General features: G+C 44.9%; 1 protein-coding gene across 5 annotated transcripts in view; it reads right to left on the reverse strand.

The window, feature by feature from the left end:
• The window catches only part of DGKD (diacylglycerol kinase delta), a 169,345-nt gene extending 152,266 nt beyond the window's left edge, over nt 1-17,079 (reverse strand). For 4 of the 5 annotated variants that reach the window (XM_073625750.1, XM_073625748.1, XM_073625752.1 and 1 more), the window contains exon 1: nt 16,862-17,078. In XM_073625750.1, the coding sequence (XP_073481851.1) occupies nt 16,862-16,987 (126 nt within the window). In that variant the 5' untranslated portion in view covers nt 16,988-17,078. Of the gene's footprint in view, nt 1-16,861 lie in introns of all 5 variants that reach the window. The other variant, XM_073625749.1, reaches the window with a different exon arrangement.
• Between the last annotated feature and the right edge of the window lie 4,062 nt (nt 17,080-21,141).

Below are 21,141 nucleotides of genomic sequence, written 5' to 3' on the forward strand. Positions count from 1 at the left end.
AGATCTCTCCTTCAGGCTGGAAATACCAAGATCAAAAAAATAAATAAAATGTCTCGGCCTTTCCAGCCAAATCCCCGACATTGTTTACATCACTGGGGACCACCTGGTCAACAGAAATCTCTATGGCCAACTTCCGGCGGTGACCGATTCATTCTCCAGCTCGCCGATCTCACGGGCGAGACAGGAGAAGCACAGGAGGATGCTCCCGCCACCTGTAAGAAGATCAAGCGGCTGAACTGCCACTATGATTGCTCTTACGGTGCACAGAATCGCCGGCGGAAAAAAATTATATCTGTAGCTGCAGGCATCATTCAGATATCACCGCTAAAAGTCCATGACGTCATATGACATACTGCCGGCACGAAGTGGTTAAAATATCTCACAGAAAAGATACAAAACATTACCTACTAATATTCCATTACTGGAGTAAATCATTTTCTATGCGTGATGAATGGTTAGCTTGATATGGATTTTGCCTTTTTCCTTTAACCACTTCAGCCCCGGAAGGTTTTACCCCCTTCCTGACCAGAGCACTTTTTACAATTCGGCACTGCGTCGCTTTAACTGCTAATTGCGCGGTCATGCAATGCTGTACCCAAACGAAATTTGCGTCCTTTTCTTCCCACAAATAGAGCTTTCTTTTGATAGTATTTGATCACCTCTGCCGTTTTTATTTTTTGCGCTATACACGGAAAAAGACCGAAAATTTTGAAAAAAAATGATATTTTCTACTTTTTGTTCTAAAAAAAATCCAATAAACTCAATTTTAGTCATACATTTAGGCCAAAATGTATTCGGCCACATGTCTTTGGTAAAAAAAATGTCAATAAGTGTATATTTATTGGTTTGCGCAAAAGTTATAGCGTCTACAAACTAGGGTACATTTTCTGGAATTTACACAGCCTTTAATTTATGACTGCCTATGTCGTTTCTTGAGGTGCTAAAATGGCAGGGCAGTACAAAACCCCCACAAATGACCCCATTTTGGAAAGTAGACACCCCAAGGAATTTGCTGAGAGGCATGTTGAGCCCATTGAATATTCATTTTTTTTGTCCCAAGTGATTGAACAATGACAAAAAAAAAAAAAAAAAAAAAAAAAATTACAAAAAGTTGTCACTAAATGATATATTGCTCACACAGGCCATGGGCATATGTGGAATTGCACCCCAAAATACATTTAGCTGCTTCTCCTGAGTATGGGGATACCACATGTGTGAGACTTTTTGGGAGCCTAGCCGCGTACGGGGCCCCGAAAACCAATCACTGCCTTCAGGATTTCTAAGGGCGTACATTTTTGATTTTACTCCTCACTACCTATCACAGTTTTGAAGGCCATAAAATGCCCAGATGACATAAAACCCCCCCAAATGACCCCATTTTGGAAAGTAGACACCCCAAGCTATTTGCTTTGAGGCATGTTGAGTCCATGGAATGTTTTATATTTTGACACAAGTTGCGGGAAAGTGACAAATTTTTTTTTTTTTTTTTTTTTTTTTGCACAAAGTTGTCACTAAATGATATATTGCTCACACAGGCCATGGGCATATGTGGAATTGCACCCCAAAATACATTTAGCTGCTTCTCCTGAGTATGGGGATACCACATGTGTGGGACTTTTTGGGAGCCTAGCCGCGTACGGGACCCCGAAAACCAATCACTGCCTTCAGGATTTCTAAGGGCGTACATTTTTGATTTTACTCCTCACTGCCTATCACAGTTTCGGAGGCCATGGAATGCCCAGGTGGCACAAACCCCCCCCAAATGACCCCATTTTGGAAAGTAGACACCCCAAGCTATTTGCTGAGAGGCATGGTGAGTATTTTGCAGCTCTCATTTGTTTTTGAAAATAAAGAAAGACGAGAAAAAAAATTTTTTTTTTTCTTTTTTCAATTTTCAAAACTTTGTGACAAAAAGTGAGGTCTGCAAAATACTCACTATACCTCTCATCAAATAGCTTGGGGTGTCTACTTTCCAAAATGGGGTCATTTGGGGGGTTTTTTTGCCACCTGGGCATTCCATGGCCTCCGAAACTGTGATAGGCAGTGAAGAGTGAAATCAAAAATTTACGGCCTTAGAAAGCCTGAAGGCGGTGCTTGGTTTTCGGGGTCCCGTACGCGGCTAGGCTCCCAAAAAGTCCCACACATGTGGTATCCCCGTACTCAGGAGAAGCAGCAGAATGTATTTTGGGGTGTAATTTCACATATTCCCATGGCATGTTTGAGCAATATATCATTTAGTGACAACTTTGCGCAAAAAAAAATAAAAAAAATAAAAAATTGTCTCTTTCCCGCAACTTGTGTCACAATATAAATTATTCCATGGACTCAACATGACTCTCAGCAAATAGCTTGGGGTGTCTACTTTCCAAAATGGGGTCATTTGGGGGGGTTTTGAACTGTCCTGGCATTTTATGCACAACATCTAGAAGCTTATGTCACACATCACCCACACTTCTAACCACTTGAAGACAAAGCCCTTTCTGACACTTATTGTTTACATAAAAAAATAATTTTTTTTTGCAAGAAAATTACTTTGAACCCCCAAACATTATATATTTTTTTTAAAGCAAATGCCCTACAGATTAAAATGGTGGGTGTTTCATTTTTTTTTTTCACACAGTATTTGCGCAGCGATTTTTCAAACGCATTTTTTGGGGAAAAAACACACTTTTTTACATTTTAATGCACTAAAACACACTATATTGCCCAAATGTTTGATGAAATAAAAAAGATGATCTTAGGCCGAGTACATGGATACCAAACATGACATGCTTTAAAATTGCGCACAAACGTGCAGTGGCGACAAACTAAATACATTTTTAAAAGCCTTTAAAAGCCTTTACAGGTTACCACTTTAGATTTACAGAGGAGGTCTACTGCTAAACTTACTGCCCTCGATCTGACCTTCGCAGCGATACCTCACATGCATGGTGCAATTGCTGTTTACATTTGACGCCAGACCGACGCTTGCGTTCGCCTTAGCGCGAGAGCAGGGGGGACAGGGGTGCTTTTTTTTTTTTTTTTTTTTTTTTTCTTTATTATTATTATTTTTTTATCTTATTTTTAAACTGTTCCTTTCATTTTTTTTTTTTTTTAATCATTTTTATTGTTATCTCAGGGAATGTAAATATCCCCTATCATAGCAATAGGTAGTGACAGGTACTCTTTTTTGCAAAAATTGGGGTCTATTAGACCCTAGATTTCTCCTCTGCCCTCAAAGCATCTGACCACACCAAGATCGGTGTGATAAAATGCTTTCCCAATTTCCCAATGGCGCTGTTTACATCCGGCGAAATCTAAGTCATAAAATGCTCGTAGCTTCCGGTTTCTTAGGCCATAGAGATGTTTGGAGCCACTCTGGTCTCTGATCAGCTCTATGGTCAGCTGGCTGAATCACCGGCTGCATTTTCAGGTTCCCTGTTGAGACAGGAGAGCCAGAGAAAAACACGGAAGACGTTGGGGGGGGAGGGGCATTCCCTCCCACTGCTTGTAAAAGCAGTCTAGAGGCTAATTAGCCGCTAGGATTGCTTTTACATGAAAGCCGACCGCTGGCTGAAAAGAATGATACCAAGATGATACCTAAACCTGCAGGCATCATTCTGGTATAACCACTCAAAGTCGTGAATGGCGTACCTGAAGACAAAAAAATGGTTAACAATAAAGCACAGTAAACGGTAAGGTATAAAAAATTGCATACCTGAAAAGCAAACATGATAAAACATAATAACAATAAAACATTGCAGAATAGAATACAGTAAAAAAGAACAGAACAATAGAGAGAGAGAATAGAGAGAGAAAGAACAATAAAACGACAACTATTTTTTTTTTATTTTATATTTTTGTATGTGTTTTTTTTTTTTTTTACACTTTTTTTTGTAACTAACTTTTATAACTGTAACCGGTTCCAGGTTCGGGTCTCTCAAAATGCGATGGCATCTTGGGAGACCCTGTGAAAGTGTGTCCTAGTCTGTGGAATGCTGTACCCTACGCTAATACTCAACTAGTGCATAGTAGCGTTCAAAATATTCACCAATGCAAAGACCAGGATTGTCAGGACAGGAGGGACAATGATAGCGGGTGTCACGCCTATATCCGCGCTTGCTGCAGACACATCTTTTTTGGGGGGGGTTCGTTGGGTAGGGGTACTCGGGAGGACATAAAGAAAATGCCTCTCATGCAGCCGACTGCATTTGATTGGGGATGTGAATGGGGGAAGTACGGGCGCTGCAGAAGCGGTGGGTTCCCAATTAGGATTGGCGAATGCAGCAGGAAGGGCACTATGGGCACGACGGGCCTGTGTTTGTCTTCTTGGTGGCAGCGGGACACTACTTGTGCTTGCCACCTCACCAGCTTGAACTGCACTTATGGGACTCGCCACGTCACCAAGTGTTACTGCAGTGCTGGTTTGACTACGACCGGGGTGTACTAGGCCGCTGGTGCTTGCCAGTTCACCAAAACGCTACCAAAAAAACTGTTAGCGATCGCAAGGATCAGGCCTGACTCTGCGAACGCTGCAGTTATGTGTTTAGTGTTTTGTAAGTGACAGTGATCGATCGATACTGCACTTGGGTGGGCTGGGCTGGGCCGGGCGGAGGGGCAAAACGCAGGTGCTAGCAGGTATCTGGGCTGATCCCGCTAACACTGCGTTTGTGGGAACCCTAAACTGCTGGGGACGCTAGTATAGATCTGATCGGATCAGATATTGATCCGATCAGATACTATACCACTAAGGGAGGCGTATGCTGTGTGCGTGGGTGTTAGCGGTACTGGCGCTAACCTGACGCTGCCTGGGGCTGGTGCTTGCCAGTTCACCAAAACGCTACCAGAAAAACTGTTAGCGATCGCAGGAATCAGGCCTGACTCTGCGAACGCTGCAGTTATGCGTTTAGTGTTTTGTAAGTGTCAGTGATCGATCGATACTGCACTTGGGTGGGCTGGGCTGGGCCGGGCGGAGGGGCAAAACGCAGGTGCTAGCAGGTATCTGGGCTGATCCCGCTAACACTGCGTTTGTGGGAACCCTAAACTGCTGGGGACGCTAGTATAGATCTGATCAGATCAGATATTGATCCGATCAGATACTATACCACTAAGGGAGGTGTACGGTGCGTGCGTGGGTGTTAGCGGTACTGGCGCTAATCTGACGCTGCCTGGGGCTGGTGCTTGCCAGTTCACCAAAACGCTACCAAAAAAACTGTTAGCGATCGCAGGGATCAGGCCTGACTATGCGAACGCTGCAGTTATGCGTTTAGTGTTTTGTAAGTGACAGTGATCGATCGATACTGCACTTGGGTGGGCCGGGCAGAGGGGCAAAACGCAGGTGCTAGCGGGTATCTGGGCTGATCCCGCTAACACTGCGTTTTCGGGAACCCTAAACTGCTGGGGACGCTAGTATAGATCTGATTGGATCAGATATTGATCCGTACAGATACTATACCACTAAGGGAGGCGTATGCTGCGTGCGTGGGTGTTAGCGGTACTGGCGCTAATCTGACGCTGCCTGGGGCGACGCATATCACCGCTGGGCGATCAGGGGGCTAAACCTTTATTCGGTAATAAACGGCGGGTGCCCTGACACTATAAAAAATAAACGAACTAACCAGCGTCACTCGTAACAGTTATACGGTGATCAGTGGTGAAAGGGTTAACTAGGGGGCAATCAAGGGGTTAAAACATTTATTAGATAGTATATGGGGGTCCCTGTCGCTATAAAACGCTGACGGCGAACCTAAATATTTACCTCACTAACTAGCGTCACCAGCGACACTAATACAGCGATCAGAAAAATGATCGCTTAGTGACACTGGTGACAGGGGGTGATCAAGGGGTTAAAACTTTATTAGGGGGGGTTAGAGGGGTACCCTAGACCTAAAGGGGGGTAATATTCACTGCCCTAACACTGTAACTGTCACAAACTGACACTATGCAGTAATCAGAAAAAAAAAAAAAAAAAAAAAAAAATACTGCTAATGTCAGTTTGTGACAGGGGGGGGGGGGGTGATTGGGGGGGGATCGGGGGGCGATCGGGGGGGGATCGGGGGTGTAAAGTATGCCTGGCATGTTCTACTGTGTGTGTTTGTGTTGTGTGGACTTACATGTCTTCTCTCCTCGGCGCTGGACGGAAACTGCCAGACCGAGGAGAGATGACATCACATCCTCTGCCTGTGTGAAACTACACACAGGCAGAGGAGGATTCCCATTGGCTGGGAGCGATCGCGAGGGGGGGGCCACGATCGGATGGTCTCCCCCTCGCCTCCCGACGCTCCCAGTCAGATGCCGACCGCCGATGGCACCGGGGGGCAGATCACGTACAGGTACGTGATTCTGCCTGCCCGTGCCATTCTGCCGACGTATATATACGTTAGGCGGTCGGCAAGTGGTTAAACCTTTAGCTCTCGTTAACATTGGAGTGACGTGTCATGCAATTTGACAGGTCAAATCGTATGACAAGTAGCAGTCTATTGTTGGCAATGGCACTGTTCAAATCAGTGTGATGCCAACTTTGCGGTTCAGCACCGATTTGAAAAAGTAGTTCCTGCACTACTTTTGGCGATTTCAGGTGCGACTTGCTTAGACATCTGGGCATTAGGCTGCACAGATGTCAAAATTGCACTGACATGCAATTTCAAAGCCACGCTCAATGTAAAAAAAGGCCCTAGGCTAGGTCTACACAATACCAGTTTCCCAGTGGTTGCGTATGTGCAGGGACCTTTTTCCTGGAGGTGTTGAACGGGCTATGATGTCATTTGTATACCAGGTCAATACACGGTGGTGAACGAGAAATGTTGGAAAGATATTTCACTCTGTTCTGGATGGAGAGATCATTGCTGGGAAGGAAGCACCTGGGTATTATTTGGGACACAGACTAGTTTGTTTCTTTGTCCTAAAGGATACCGATGTAACGTTAGTCATGGAACTAGATTGTTCCTTGAACCTAACAATAGGTAGAGGTGCATGGTATACCCCGGGCATGGTCTCTGAAATCCAGGCACAGGGATGGAATTTTGTGGTTGTGTCATTGTTTCAGGTTTATACGTGTTGTTGGACTCGACATTTATATAGGAAGGTCATGCATTTATTTATGCAAGTCGAGGGACGAATTGACGGTAAGGTCTTTTCGTACAAGTTAGAGGCTTTGCTGCCAAATCAGAGTCCTGAAGTATCGTTGACATGCCAAAATTGGAAAAGGCCGTACTGAGCAAGCCTACCTAATCCCCACCCGTATCTACAGCAAAGAGTTATAGGAGGTTGGGTGCGGGATGCGTAATTTGATGGGTCACATATATATGCATATATTATGGTAATGGGTTTATTTATGTTATAGTATAGTGAGACATATGTGTATGTGAGGTTAGGAATATGGGTGAGTAAGGCCCTCCTCGGGACTCTGTATCTGAAAGCTGGTTAATATGTTGCTCGAAGTGTGAGCTGGTGAATGGACACCCCCCTTGCCTGTATTGCACCCTGTCGTGAAGATATCGGAAAGGAGAAGACACAAAATGGTGACATGGAAGCTGTCACTGAAGAATGATGGTGGTGTGTCACTCAGTGGCAAAGCGGCGCATGTTGGGAAGCACAACACATTAAAGTGGAGTTCCACCCAAAAGTGGAACTTCCACTCATCGGATTCCTCCCCCCCTCCGGTGTCACAGTTGGCACCTTTCAGGGGGGAGGGGGGTGCAGATACCTGTATATTACAGGTATCTGTACCCACTTCTGGCGTAGATGGCCGCAGAATCTGCGGTTATTTACGCCACATCCTGTTCCCCCCCTGCTGTCTGCTGGGAAAGACACGGGTCCCAGAGACAGCAGGGACCAGCCGTATTGCGCTGCGCGACTCGCGCATGCGCAGTAGGGAACCGGGAAGTGAAGCCGCACGGCTTCACTTCCTGATTCCCTTCCCGAAGATGGAGGCAGCAGCACCCGAGGACCGAGAGACAGTTCGGCCTCGGGTGCCGACATCGCGGGCGCCCTGGACAGGTAAGTGTCCATGTTTTAAAAGTCAGCAGCTGCAGTATTTGTAGCTGAAATGTTTTTTTTTTTAAAGTCAGCAGCTACAAATACTGCAGCTGCTGACTTTTAAAAAAAAAACATTTCGGTGGAGCTCCACTTTAAGACCGTTATGGACCGTTCCATAGGAGCTGTTTCTGAAGCACATGTTGAGAAGCGCAACGCATTAAGACAGTTATGGACTGTTCCATAGGAACTGGTTCTGAAACACATGTTGGGAAGCGCAACGCGTTAAGACAGTTATGGACTGTTCCATAGGAGCCGTGTCTGAAGAAGGGTGATATGCGCCCTTTAGGTGCAAAGTGTCATTATGTTGAAAGGCAACATGTTTTATTTCATAAAACAAGATGTGTTTGAATATGAAAACTGGATACACCAAGCCTCCACATTCTTGGGGGCTGACTGGAATGTAACCAGTTGCACATCAAAGCTTTGTAGAACAAAAGCTTGGCTTCTGACCAACTGGGGTTATAAGATTGAAATCCTTGATTAACACTCTTCAAAGAGGGCCATTGCTGAAGGTGGGCTACAGAAGATCAAAAGGACCAACAGTCAACGAAGATGACCCGGGTCACATAGTGATGATACATGTACGAATGCTGACCCTAGAGGCCAGTACAGCAGGACAGACAGAAATATAATAACTACTTTGATTCGTCAGAAACCAAGATGGGCTGGCCAAGGGAAATGGGCCTGGAAGGTGTATGGATGGAGTTTAAAAAGTGCACACGGAAGGGAAATCGGTCCTTTTTCTGCTCTTGGCTTGCTTGCCTGATGGCTCTCAGTTACCATTTTGAGCCCAGCTGACGGGACAACCATATCTAAGGGACAACCTTACACAACGTATCTTTGACGTTTTTGTATTTTATATGCTCTGTAATATTTTCCCTTAGTGTTTTTATGTTATTTATTTCCCAAGAAAATAGGAAATGTTAAGATATTGTTTTACCAAGCAGTGTGTTTATTTTCATAGCTAACCTTATATCATTTTACTATCAACAGTAACATTATCAGACTTTTAATATACTAGCTAACTATAGGAATAGACAAGTTAATACATAAATGGAATAAATAGAGAGAATCCATATCCACCCAGGCAATATTTATTTCATAGTTTATTTCAGCATGTATACAGCCCTGTCTGACAATATGACAGCCGGCTTCTGTCAAAGGGGCATGACCAAAAAAGGTCTGCCGACCATCTCCTGATCAGCGCTGACCGTAGTGTTCTGACGAGGGGGGGGGGTCCCCCTGTCAGAACACAATAGAAAAGCAGAGGAGATCACTATACTAACATTGGATTGTTAGTACAGCGGCTCCGACCTGAAATGTTTTTTTTCGTTCAGCCTGCTGGGTTAAATAGGAAAGAAAAAAAAAAAATAGCAGTGTCTACTTGGCATTAGGCCACATGCACATTTGACGATTACTGAATGTATGACAAAGTGCACAGGTAAAGAGCTTTTGCAGTGCATTTGGAAATGCACTGCAAATGCGCTTAGCACTTGTGGTGCCATTAATGGTTAATGGCACCCCAAATGCAATTAGCAGACCTGAGTTTTGTCATGTGGCATAGCCGCATGCGTTAAAGGGGTCTAAAGCCTCTATGATGTGTTTGTCACACATATGGCAGCCCATTCAAGTGAATGGGCTACCCTATGTTTTTGAACATAGGGTAGCCCATTCACTTGAATGGGCTGCCATATGTGTGACAAACACATCATAGAGGCTTTAGACCCCTTTAACGCATGCGGCTATGCCACATGACAAAACTCAGGTCTGCTAATTGCATTTGGGGTGCCATTAACCATTAATGGCACCACAAGTGCTATGCGCATTTGCAGTGCATTTCCAAATGCACTGCAAAAGCTCTTTACCTGTGCACTTTGTCATACATTCAGTAATCGTCAAATGTGCATGTGGCCTAATGCCAAGTAGACACTGCTATTTTTTTTTTTTCTTTTCTATTTAACCCAGCAGGCTGAACGAAAAAAAACATTTCAGGTCGGAGCCGCTGTACTAACAATCCAATGTTAGTATAGTGATCTCCTCTGCTTTTCTATTGTGTTCTGACAGGGGGACCCCCCCCCCTCGTCAGAACACTACGGTCAGCGCTGATCAGGAGATGGTCGGCAGACCTTTTTTGGTCATGCCCCTTTGACAGAAGCCGGCTGTCATATTGTCAGACAGGGCTGTATACATGCTGAAATAAACTATGAAATAAATATTGCCTGGGTGGATATGGATTCCCTCTATTTATTCCATTTATGTATTAACTTGTCTATTCCTATAGTTAGCTAGTATATTACAAGTCTGATAATGTTACTGTTGATAGTACAATGATATAAGGTTAGCTATGAAAATAAACACACTGCTTGGTAAAACAATATCTTATTTATTTCCCAAGAAAATAGAAAATGTTAACATAAAAACACTAAGGGAAAATATTACAGAGCATATAAAATACAAAAACGTCAAAGATACGTTGTGTAAGGTTGTCCCTTAGATATTGTTCCGTCAGCTGGGCTCAAAATGGTAACTGAGAGCCATGCGGCACGAGAGCCATCAGGCAAGCAAGCCAAGAGCAGAAAAAGGACCGATTTCCCTTCCGTGTGCACTTTTTAAACTCCATCCATACACCTTCCAGGCCCATTTCCCTTGGCCAGCCCATCTTGGTTTCTGACGAATCAAAGTAGTTATTATATTTCTGTCTGTCCTGCTGTATTGGCCTCTAGGGTCAGCATTCGTACATGTATCATCACTATGTGACCCGGGTCATCTTCATTGACTGTTGGTCCTTTTATCTTCTGTAGCCCACCTTCAGCAATGGCCCTCTTTGAAGAGTGTTAATCAAGGATTTCAATCTTATCACCCCAGTTGGTCAGAAGCCAAGCTTTTGTTCTACAAATGGTTACATTCCAGTCAGTCCCCAAGCTGTAGCTGCTGACTTTAAAAAAAAAAACATTTCAGCTACAAATACTGCAGCTGCTGACTTTTAAAACATGGACACTTACCTGTCCAGGGCGCCCGCGATGTCGGCACCCGAGGCCGAACCGTCTCTCGGTCCTCGGGTGCTGCCGCCTCCATCTTCGGGAAGGGAATCAGGAAGTGAAGCCGTGCGGCTTCACTTCCCGGTTCCCTACTGCGCATGCGCGAGTCGCGCAGCGCAATACGGCTGGTCCCTGCTGTCTCTGGGACCCGTGTGTTTCCCAGCAGATAGCAGGGGGGGAACAGGATGTGGCGTAAATAACCGCAGATTCTGCGGCTATCTACGCCAGAAGTGGGTACAGATACCTGTAATATACAGGTATCTGCACCCCCCTCCCCCCCTGAAAGGTGCCAACTGTGACACCGGAGGGGGGGAGGAATCCGATGAGTGGAAGTTCCACTTTTGGGTGGAACTCCACTTTAATGTGTTGTGCTTCCCAACATGCGCCGCTTTGCCACTGAGTGACACACCACCATCATTCTTCAGTGACAGCTTCCATGTCACCATTTTGTGTCTTCTCCTTTCCGATATCTTCACGACAGGGTGCAATACAGGCAAGGGGGGTGTCCATTCACCAGCTCACACTTCGAGCAACATATTAACCAGCTTTCAGATACAGAGTCCCGAGGAGGGCCTTACTCACCCATATTCCTAACCTCAAATACACATATGTCTCACTATACTATAACATAAATAAACCCATTACCATAATATATGCATATATATGTGACCCATCAAATTACGCATCCCGCACCCAACCTCCTATAACTCTTTGCTGTAGATACGGGTGGGGATTAGGTAGGCTTGCTCAGTACGGCCTTTTCCAATTTTGGCATGTCAACGATACTTCAGGACTCTGATTTGGCAGCAAAGCCTCTAACTTGTACGAAAAGACCTTACCGTCAATTCGTCCCTCGACTTGCATAAATAAATGCAAGACCTTCCTATATAAATGTCGAGTCCAACAACACGTATAAACCTGAAACAATGACACAACCACAAAATTCCATCCCTGTGCCTGGATTTCAGAGACCATGCCCGGGGTATACCATGCACCTCTACCTATTGTTAGGTTCAAGGAACAACCTAGTTCCATGACTAACGTTACATCGGTATCCTTTAGGACAAAGAAACAAACTAGTCTGTGTCCCAAATAATACCCAGGTGCTTCCTTCCCAGCAATGATCTCTCCATCCAGAACAGAGTGAAATATCTTTCCAACAAAAAACAAGCAAAAAAAAAAAAATGCGAGCAGGAACATGAAGTATACAGGGAGCCTAAAGCCTCGTACAAACGATTGGATTTTCCGCAGACAAAGCATCAGACTTTTGTCTGAAGGGTATGTGCCGTGAACTTGCATACAAATGGTACACAATTGACGGCCAACAAACACGAATGTAGTGACGTACTACGAGGAATTTCAGCTCTGGAACGCCACCCTTTGGGCACCTTCTGCTAATGTCATGTTTGGTGAGCAATGATTTCGAGCATGCGTGTTTTTACTTTGGACTTTTGTGTGACAGATTTGCGTTCACACGATTGGAAAATCTGACAAAAGACAGTTATCCGTGGAAAATTTATAATCCTGCCATCCAACATTTGTTGGCGGAAAGTCTGACAACAATTGTCTGATGGAGCGTACAAACGGTCAGACTTTCGGCCAACAGTCTGTCATCATACAATTCCTGGCGGAAAATCAGATCATGTGTACAAGGCTTTAGGCCTCTTGCACACTGCAGCTTGAAAAAGCTCAGTACGGCTTTTTTTTTTTTTTTTTTTTTTTTTTACTGAGCTAAAATACAACCCATTATATGTAATGTGCCTATGCACACAGGCGCATAAACAAGCTCCATGCATTCTTCAGTTAAAAAAAAGGCTTTTTTTGGTCAGTAATGTACGCTTTATGCACGCAATTACGTTCGCAAATGCCCATTTACACGTTGTTCAGAATGAGAACATATGTTTTCACACTTTTGTGCGTGAAATTGCGCAAACGCATATACACGTGAAAACGCACACAAGTACACGCATATAAGTAGATGCTCAAACAGGAGTATCATGTGCAAGAGGCCTTAGGGGTGGTATATAGAAATAGCTGGGCAGAGATGTGTTCACTGGCTCCTAGCTCCAGCACTGCAGTGGCAGCTACCTGCAATTCTAGGTTGGCCCCATATTCAACCCCTCTCCAAAATCCTGAAGTTTCTGTCACTTCACTCCAGCAGGAACCCTCACCACTCACCCTCTTTCAGCAGAAGCACTGCTGCATCCAAACCCTGGAGTTCACAGTGAACACAGCTGCCCCCCGCTGCTTCAAATTGGGACACTTTGCAAGTATGTAGAACCAATCCCCCCCTGCAGAGCTGCCGGAGGGAGAAAGCTGGCAGCGCTGCAAGGGGATCCACAGGTGTCACAAGGCAGTACAGCTGGCAGGTGCCCAGGCCCCCTTTTGAAGTGACAGGGCTCGGGCCCGGTACAGAAGGTCTGGCTGTACTGCCCTATCAGCGGCCCTGGCCATGATCATTGCACAAGATAGCCCGTGATCATTGCACAAACGTCATTTCTTTGTCCCCGTACCACAGACTAACTGGAAATTACCCGAAAATTCCCATTCCAGCCTATCATAATGATGTCTCAGGGTATCTACCACAGCTTTGATCATCGCTGACATCTGTCAAAACCACAGCCATTGGTCAAAACACATAACGAACAAATAAAACACGCAGGGTCCTGGTCCCGTTTTGTTTTTTATGTTTTTTTTTTACTACTAAATCGAAAAATTGGACTAAATACAACCAAATAAGAAATGATTTACAAAAGGTCTTTTTTATATATATATATCCATATCAATCTTAACAACCTGCCTGCAAGCTACCAACATCTAGTTGCCAACATTTCAAAATAGTTTCCATGGTGTCAGACTCACACCATTTTTCTTTAGAATACAGGTTTTATTTTATTTATTTAGCGTGAAATCTACAACCACCACTGACAGCCAATTTATATTGCCTTGCTCCTATTTTTTGCCCCAGGGGGTCAAGCATTTGCTCATACGGTGTTAAATCTGGGTGTATTTCAGCACTCAGGAGTCACAGGTGGTGTGTACAGAGGGTTGCCAGCAGCTATAAGAACATCTGAGGGGTACTCATGGGTACAGGGACGTATTTCCTGACTGCAGAAAGCTCTAAGGCCTCATTCACATGGCTGATTAAGGCTACACACCACAATAATCTATGTATTTCTGCACTGGGTGTGTGATCAGCTCTCCTAAGACCCCTTTCACACTGGGGCCGCCCGTGCATTAGCGGTAAAGCGCCGCTCGTTTTAGCAGCGCTTTTCGGTTGCTTGCGGGGCGTTTTTAACCCCCACAGAAGGGGTTAAAAACATCTGTGTTGCTTTTCAGGCACTTCGAAAGTGCTGCCCATTCATTGCACTGGGCAGGGGCGTTTTGGGAGCGCTTTATACAGCGCTTCCAAACCACCCCAAAGATGCTGCTTGCAGGACTTTTCCTATTGTCCCTCCTCGGTGTGAAAGCACTCATTGCAATGAATGGGAGGTGGTTTTCAGGCGCTATTTCTAGCACTAAAACGCATGAAAACTGCCTCAGTTTGAAAGGGGTCTAAACACCTTTCCTCTTGGCAGCAGCCTTTTGGCACAAAGAATGCCTCACGCATGTAACACTTCTAGGTGCATCAAGCACTGGGCATTAATTATTTTCTTTGGCCAGAATAATAATTTATTCTGACAATTGAAACAAATTAATGCTGTGCTTAGTGCTTGATATTCCCATTATTAATGCACATTTAGATGCGTCAAGTGTTTTTTTTTTGCTGCTCCTGGACGCTCTGACATTGGGTTTTCTTTCTGCGTCTATGTGCATGGACACAGGCTAACACGGAGGGGTGCTTAGGGGCAGAAAAAAAAAAAAAGAACCCACCAGATGCCCTTAAAAGCAGCATTTTTAACGCTCAGTGTGCATGTGGAGTAAGCCATTACATGCTGTTAGGGACCAATGAGTGGTCCTGGATGCAGACACTTTGGACCAATGGTCATCATACATTTTACAACCCAACAGCACAATCCTTATACGATCTACTAAAACCATGCAATATAAAGCCTTTCTAAAACTATCCAATAAAAGCAGGCCCCTTGCACTACCTACTTGTTGCTAGAACAAAAGGCAATTAAATTGTAAGGTGTGTGGTGAGCTTTACCCTGAGACAAGCTGCCTCCATAAGCCATTGAATGCTGCAACTGTGTTATGTATGTTATATCAAGACACTTGATTCTGTGTAAATTTTTCATTCTATGGAAAATCCTAAAAAACACTAAAAGTCAGTTGTATTAAAAAACATATCTTCCATTGGCCCCATTCTGCTAATCTGGGGTATCTACACTCATCCCCTTATACCTGTCCCCCACCATTCATTCTCCATTAATATGGAACCTGTACTTTATTGTATTCATTCATTTTGTAATCATTCCTCATTTCTATACTTGCTTCTAAATCCCAGAGCACACCGACAGCTCTCAATAAATGTACCTGCAATGCAGAAAAAGATTTGCAGCACATTTGGTTTATACTGCAGAGCAGGGACATCCCAAGGAAAAACCTTCAACACCAAGTATGACCCTGAAAATCATGGCTAATGGACAGCTCCGCCAATGATGAGCCGGAAAATGGACAGCTCCGCCAATGATGAGCCGGAAAATGGACAGCTCCGCCAATGATCAGCCTGGCCAATTGACAGCTCCACTAATAATCAGCCCCTCCCATGATCAGCCCAGCCATTGGTCAACAGTAACAATGATCAGCCCAATCAATGATCAGCTTGGCCAACGATCAGCAGCACCAATGATCAGCCCGGCCAACGGTCAGCCATGCCAGTGGTCAGCTCAAACAATAATCAGCCCGGCCCATGGTCAGCAGTGCCAATGATCAGCCTGGCCAATGATCAGCCCAGCCAAAGGAATGATCAAACAATGACCGGCCCGGCCAATGGTCAGCAGCGCCAACGGTCAGCAGCATCAACGATCTGCCCGTACAACGGTCAGCGGCGCCAACGATCTGCCCGTACAACGGTCAGCGGCGCCAACGATCTGCCCGTACAACGGTCAGCGGCGCCAACGATCTGCCCGTACAACGGTCAGCGGCGCCAACGATCTGCCCGTACAACGGTCAGCGGCGCCAACGATCTGCCCGTACAACGGTCAGCGGCGCCAACGATCTGCCCGTACAACGGTCAGCGGCGCCAACGATCTGCCCGTACAACGGTCAGCGGCGCCAACGATCTGCCCGTACAACGGTCAGCGGCGCCAACGATCTGCCCGTACAACGGTCAGCGGCGCCAACGATCTGCCCGTACAACGGTCAGCGGCGCCAACGATCTGCCCGTACAACGGTCAGCGGCGTCAACGATCTGCCCGTACAACGGTCAGCGGCGCCAACGATCTGCCCGTACAACGGTCAGCGGCGCCAACGATCTGCCCGTACAATGGTCAACCACACCAACAATTATCTCAGCCAACAGTGACCTCCAGTGCTGATGAGGTTGCCCAGTGGAGAGTGCAGTGACAGGTGACAGGTGTGGACTGACTGTCCTGTGTCCCCCGGTGACCTCTGTAGACCTGTCCCCGGTGTCCATCTCTATGTGATCGCTCCCTCCCCGCCCTGTATCTCTCCCATGGCCTCTCTCCTCTGGCTCCGATGAGGACAGCGTACTGTAGAACTGGAAGTGCCAGCATGCCGGACCGTCACGGGGAATGCTGAGCCTTGTAGTCCCCCAGCAGTCAGAGGGCCGCAGGTTGCCCATGTCCCCTGCCACTAGCTGCACCCACCCCCCTTTCTTGTCCCAGCCTCCCCCTCCTCACCTTTCTTTTGATCTGCCCAGACGTGGACACTTTCCGGCTCAGCTTCTGCGGCTCGGGCTCCGGCTCGCTGTCAGATGAGTCCTCGGCCGGGGCCCCGGGATCCGCCGCAGCCAGAGAGGCCGCCATCACTAGCCGCAAGCCGGGGACATGGAGACACACAGGGCCAGCTGCAAGGGACCCCGATCATCCGGGGGAACAGCGACATCTGCTGGCAGCCGGGGACGGGCACAGCGCCAGCTGCTGGTGAATGGGTGCAGAGCCTGGGGAAAGAATGAAAGCTCCCACAATTCCCCGCTCTGCTGGGAACAAGCCGTGCACCGGAAGTCCTATGGTGTCTGGACATCCAACTTCCGACCAGATTGAAGGCAAAGCTTGTACAGTATTCTGCTTCTGGAGTCCCTGTTTTCCCAACGTTTGTCACTGTGTTCTGCCCCCACCTCTACACACTATTCTAATATTTAACATATTTTGTTCCTGCCCCCCCCCCCCCCCAACATGCTAAAAAGCAAAAAAGAAATAATGAAAAGTATCTTTAAAAGTAGGGGGCCTGCTGAAAAAAATAAAGGTTTTTTTTTTTTTTGGTGCTCTATGTTCATGAAATGTTTAACATATCTATTTTTTCTTGGTAACAATTAATTATAGGAAAAGTGTGGATTTGTAAAAATGAACATCTATACCCCCCCTCCATGTCCCTGAGCAATCACTGCTGTCCACTCTGCCTGTCCAGCACTCACTGGAGAGGGGGAAGTCACAGCTGGCTTTGGCCAACTGTCAGTCAGGCAGCTGGGTGGATCCCGACAATATGGTCAGGAGCCTTCCAGAGCCTGGAGTGGCATTAGCCTGCTGTCAGCTGATTCTGAGTCACAGGAGAACGAAAGTAAATGCACTCCTGTGACCCACAAGAGATGTATGGCCAAAAAAGCTTTTGCCATACTTCTCTTTTAAAGGGTTTTTACACCTTTATCAGAGATAAAGCTGCAGATAAAAAAAACAAACTACAGCTTTGCCTAAAGTTAAAGCGGTTGTACACCCTGTACAAAACCACTTTTACCTACAGGTAAGCCTATATTAAGGCTTATCTGTAGGTGCTTGAAATATCTCCTAAACCGCCACGGTTTAGGACAGGGATATGCAATTAGCAGTCCTCCAGCTGTTGCAAAACTACAAGTCCCATCATTCCTCTGCCTCTGGGTGTCATGCTTGTGACTGTCAGAGTCTTGCTACGCCTCATGGTGTAGGCCATTAATGTATCTCCTGAAGCCTGGCTGAAAACCCCCCAGAGGTGTCATCATCCCATCTTGCCTTGTTGCTAAGACACTCCATACACACTCTCACTTCCCTTGTTGCAGTAGCTGAGCTCAGCAATGCTGCAATGGAAAAGATAGTGGGCCACTCATGTGCGGGGGTTTGAGAGCTCTCTCCTGTGATGGACCAACACACACCTAGCTGACCCAAATAAACTATTTCAAGAAAAGGGGTTCCCCTAAATTGACTTTTTGGGAAACTAATAGTATTCTAATAGAAATATACAAGAGTAATATAATAACAATTTTATTTTATTAGTAATTAAACATGATTAAAATTGAAATGAAACATTGATTCATCTAAACACAGTTCATTACTGTCACCATAACAGGGGGGTTATATGAAGAGACCTCCTTACACCCAACGCGTTTCGGGATACAGTATGGTCCTTCTTCAGGGGTGCAAAGAAAGGAGGAATTCATCTAAAGCATAAAGAAAGGAGGAATTCATCTAAAGCATAATTAGAATATAAAATCAGTATCTTTGAGTGGAGCATTTACCAACATAAAATACATAGTTAGATGCTAGACTGTTAAGGTAATTCACTTACATGGAGCTGAATGGTGAGATAATTTTCAATATTTCATTATAAAAGCATTAAAAAGTGTAGACAAGCAGCACAAGATAATTGTGCCGGTGTGGGTGCTATCTCAATGCAAAAGGGCATCAGAGAGGTCTGGAAAGCAGACTCAATGTTACTGTCCTCCGAGCTTGATATACCTCTTACCTTGAGTTACAATCTAGTACACTTTTTTCATTTTTAGGGATTTCCATTTCTGGCCCTAGTATATTGTTCTGGCCATCCTGCTGCCTTGGAATGTAGGGAGACTCCCACCCCTTGGACGACAGTACCATTGAGTGGGGGGGGGTCAAGGTGGATCTTCCTGGAGATGTCAAAATTCCCAAATGTGAATGTGGGATATAAGACAGCGAGCCGCCGTAAGGACATGGCGTAGCAGCTTCCTATAGGGCTTAACAAGCTTCAAAGTAGATAGACCTAGCAAGAAGAATTTCGGAGTCAATGGGATGGGCATCTCAAAAAGACGATTTAAAAGGCTTTGCACTGAATGCCAAAAAGAAACACTCAGTGGACAACTCCAATACACGTAAAGTAGAATACCCTTGTCCCTGTGACAGCGCCAGCAACGATCAGAGCTGGTGGGATAGATGGCATGTAGCACATCTGGCATCAGGGACCAAATAGAGAATTTTATACGCATTACATGCATATAGAGAGTGCCGTCCTCCTTTAGTCCAGAGTGAACTTTAATAGACATTTGGGGGGGGGAGGGGGGGTTTACTAAAACTGGTGCACTCACAATCTAGTGCAGTGGTACATGGTAGCCAATCTGCTTCTAACTTCAGCTTGTTCAACTAAGCTTTGGCAATAAAACCTGGAAGTTGATTGGTTTCTATGCAGAGTTGCACCAGGTTTTGCACTCTCTATCTTTAGTAAATAACCCCCATAGTCAGGAACAATCCAACTGCTCCATCTTCTACATTATCTAGATGATGATCTTACTGCAGGCTAGAATAAATACTGAACATATTCTATTAGTGGTTATTAGTGGTCTATTAGTGATCTATCAACAATGCCAGGAAGAAAAGGGTTCCCTCAAAAGCATGAAAATCAGATTTACCGGCTTCATGAATAACAAAAAAATCACCAGCATACTTAAAAAACATCCACTTTAATTTCCTCGCAATATAGCACTCTTGGATAAAATATCCCCAACCAAATTTAGAATTACGTTTTGGTTTTTTTTGTGCCCTTTTAAGGTATTGCAGACACTTTAGAACTGTTATTTTACTGACAGTTTTACTGCATAATACAATTAGAGTTATTACATTGCTGACAGTTCTGTTTAGAATGCTTATGCTGCTGATGGTTTCATGTTTATGTTACGTTATATAGGTTATGTTACATACATTTATAGGTTATAATTCTGCATTCTGTTTAGAATTACTTTGCTACTGACAGTTGTAACTCATATCCCTGCATTCTGTTTAGCCTTACTGTACTGTATTATGTTACTGTCAGCAGTACTTTATATTCATGGATTCTGTTGAATGATCTATGTTACGGGCATTTTTAACTTCTATTTTTGCATTCCGTTTAGAATGCTAATGTTACTTACAGCTGCGCTTTATATTTCTGCACTCCATACGGGTTCTTATATTACTTACAGTTGTACTTGATATTTCTACATTCCTTTCAGAATTCATATGTTACTGATCTCTGTACTTTATGCGCCTGCATTCTAATTAGGATGCTTATGTAGATAACATGTATAGTTTGCATTCCTGCATTCTGTTTAGAATTCTAATGTTAATGATAGTTGCACTTTATAGTCCTGCATCCTGATTAAAACCATTATGTTACTGACAGTTGTACTTTACATTCTTGTGTTCCATTTAGAATTTTATACACATTTTTCACCACTTTATTTACAATTCTTATGTTAATGACCAGTGGTGGCTGGTGATTAAAATTTTTTGGGGGGCGCAAACCCCCCCAGGTCCTTACCTGCCCATCCTTGGCTGTCACGGCTTCCGATACCATGCAGGTCGCGAAACCGAAAGTGATGCAATGGCAAATTCTGATTTGTTATAGTCAAAAGTGGGTGGGTTTGGGGAGCAGAGCACAATGTTAAACAAGCCAATTAGAGCCTCAGGCTCTAATCACGTGCTTGTTTAACATTGATGGACCTTATAGACTTCTATTAGTCCGGTGTAGGGATGAGCCGAACACCCCCCTGGTTCGGTTTGCACCAGAACTTGCAAACTGGCAAAAAATTTGTGCGAACATGCGAACACCGTTAAAGTCTATGGGACATGAATGTGAAAAATCAAAAGTGCTCATTTTGAAGGCTTATATGCATTTTATTGCCATAAAAAGTGTATAGGGACCCGGGTCCTGCCCCAGGGGACATGTATCAATGCAATTTTTTTTTTAAATAGCAGTTTTTTCAGGA

The sequence above is a fragment of the Aquarana catesbeiana genome, linkage group LG04 (genome assembly GCF_042186555.1).
Source record: "Aquarana catesbeiana isolate 2022-GZ linkage group LG04, ASM4218655v1, whole genome shotgun sequence".
In the NCBI taxonomy this organism is placed as follows: Eukaryota; Metazoa; Chordata; class Amphibia; order Anura; family Ranidae; genus Aquarana; species Aquarana catesbeiana.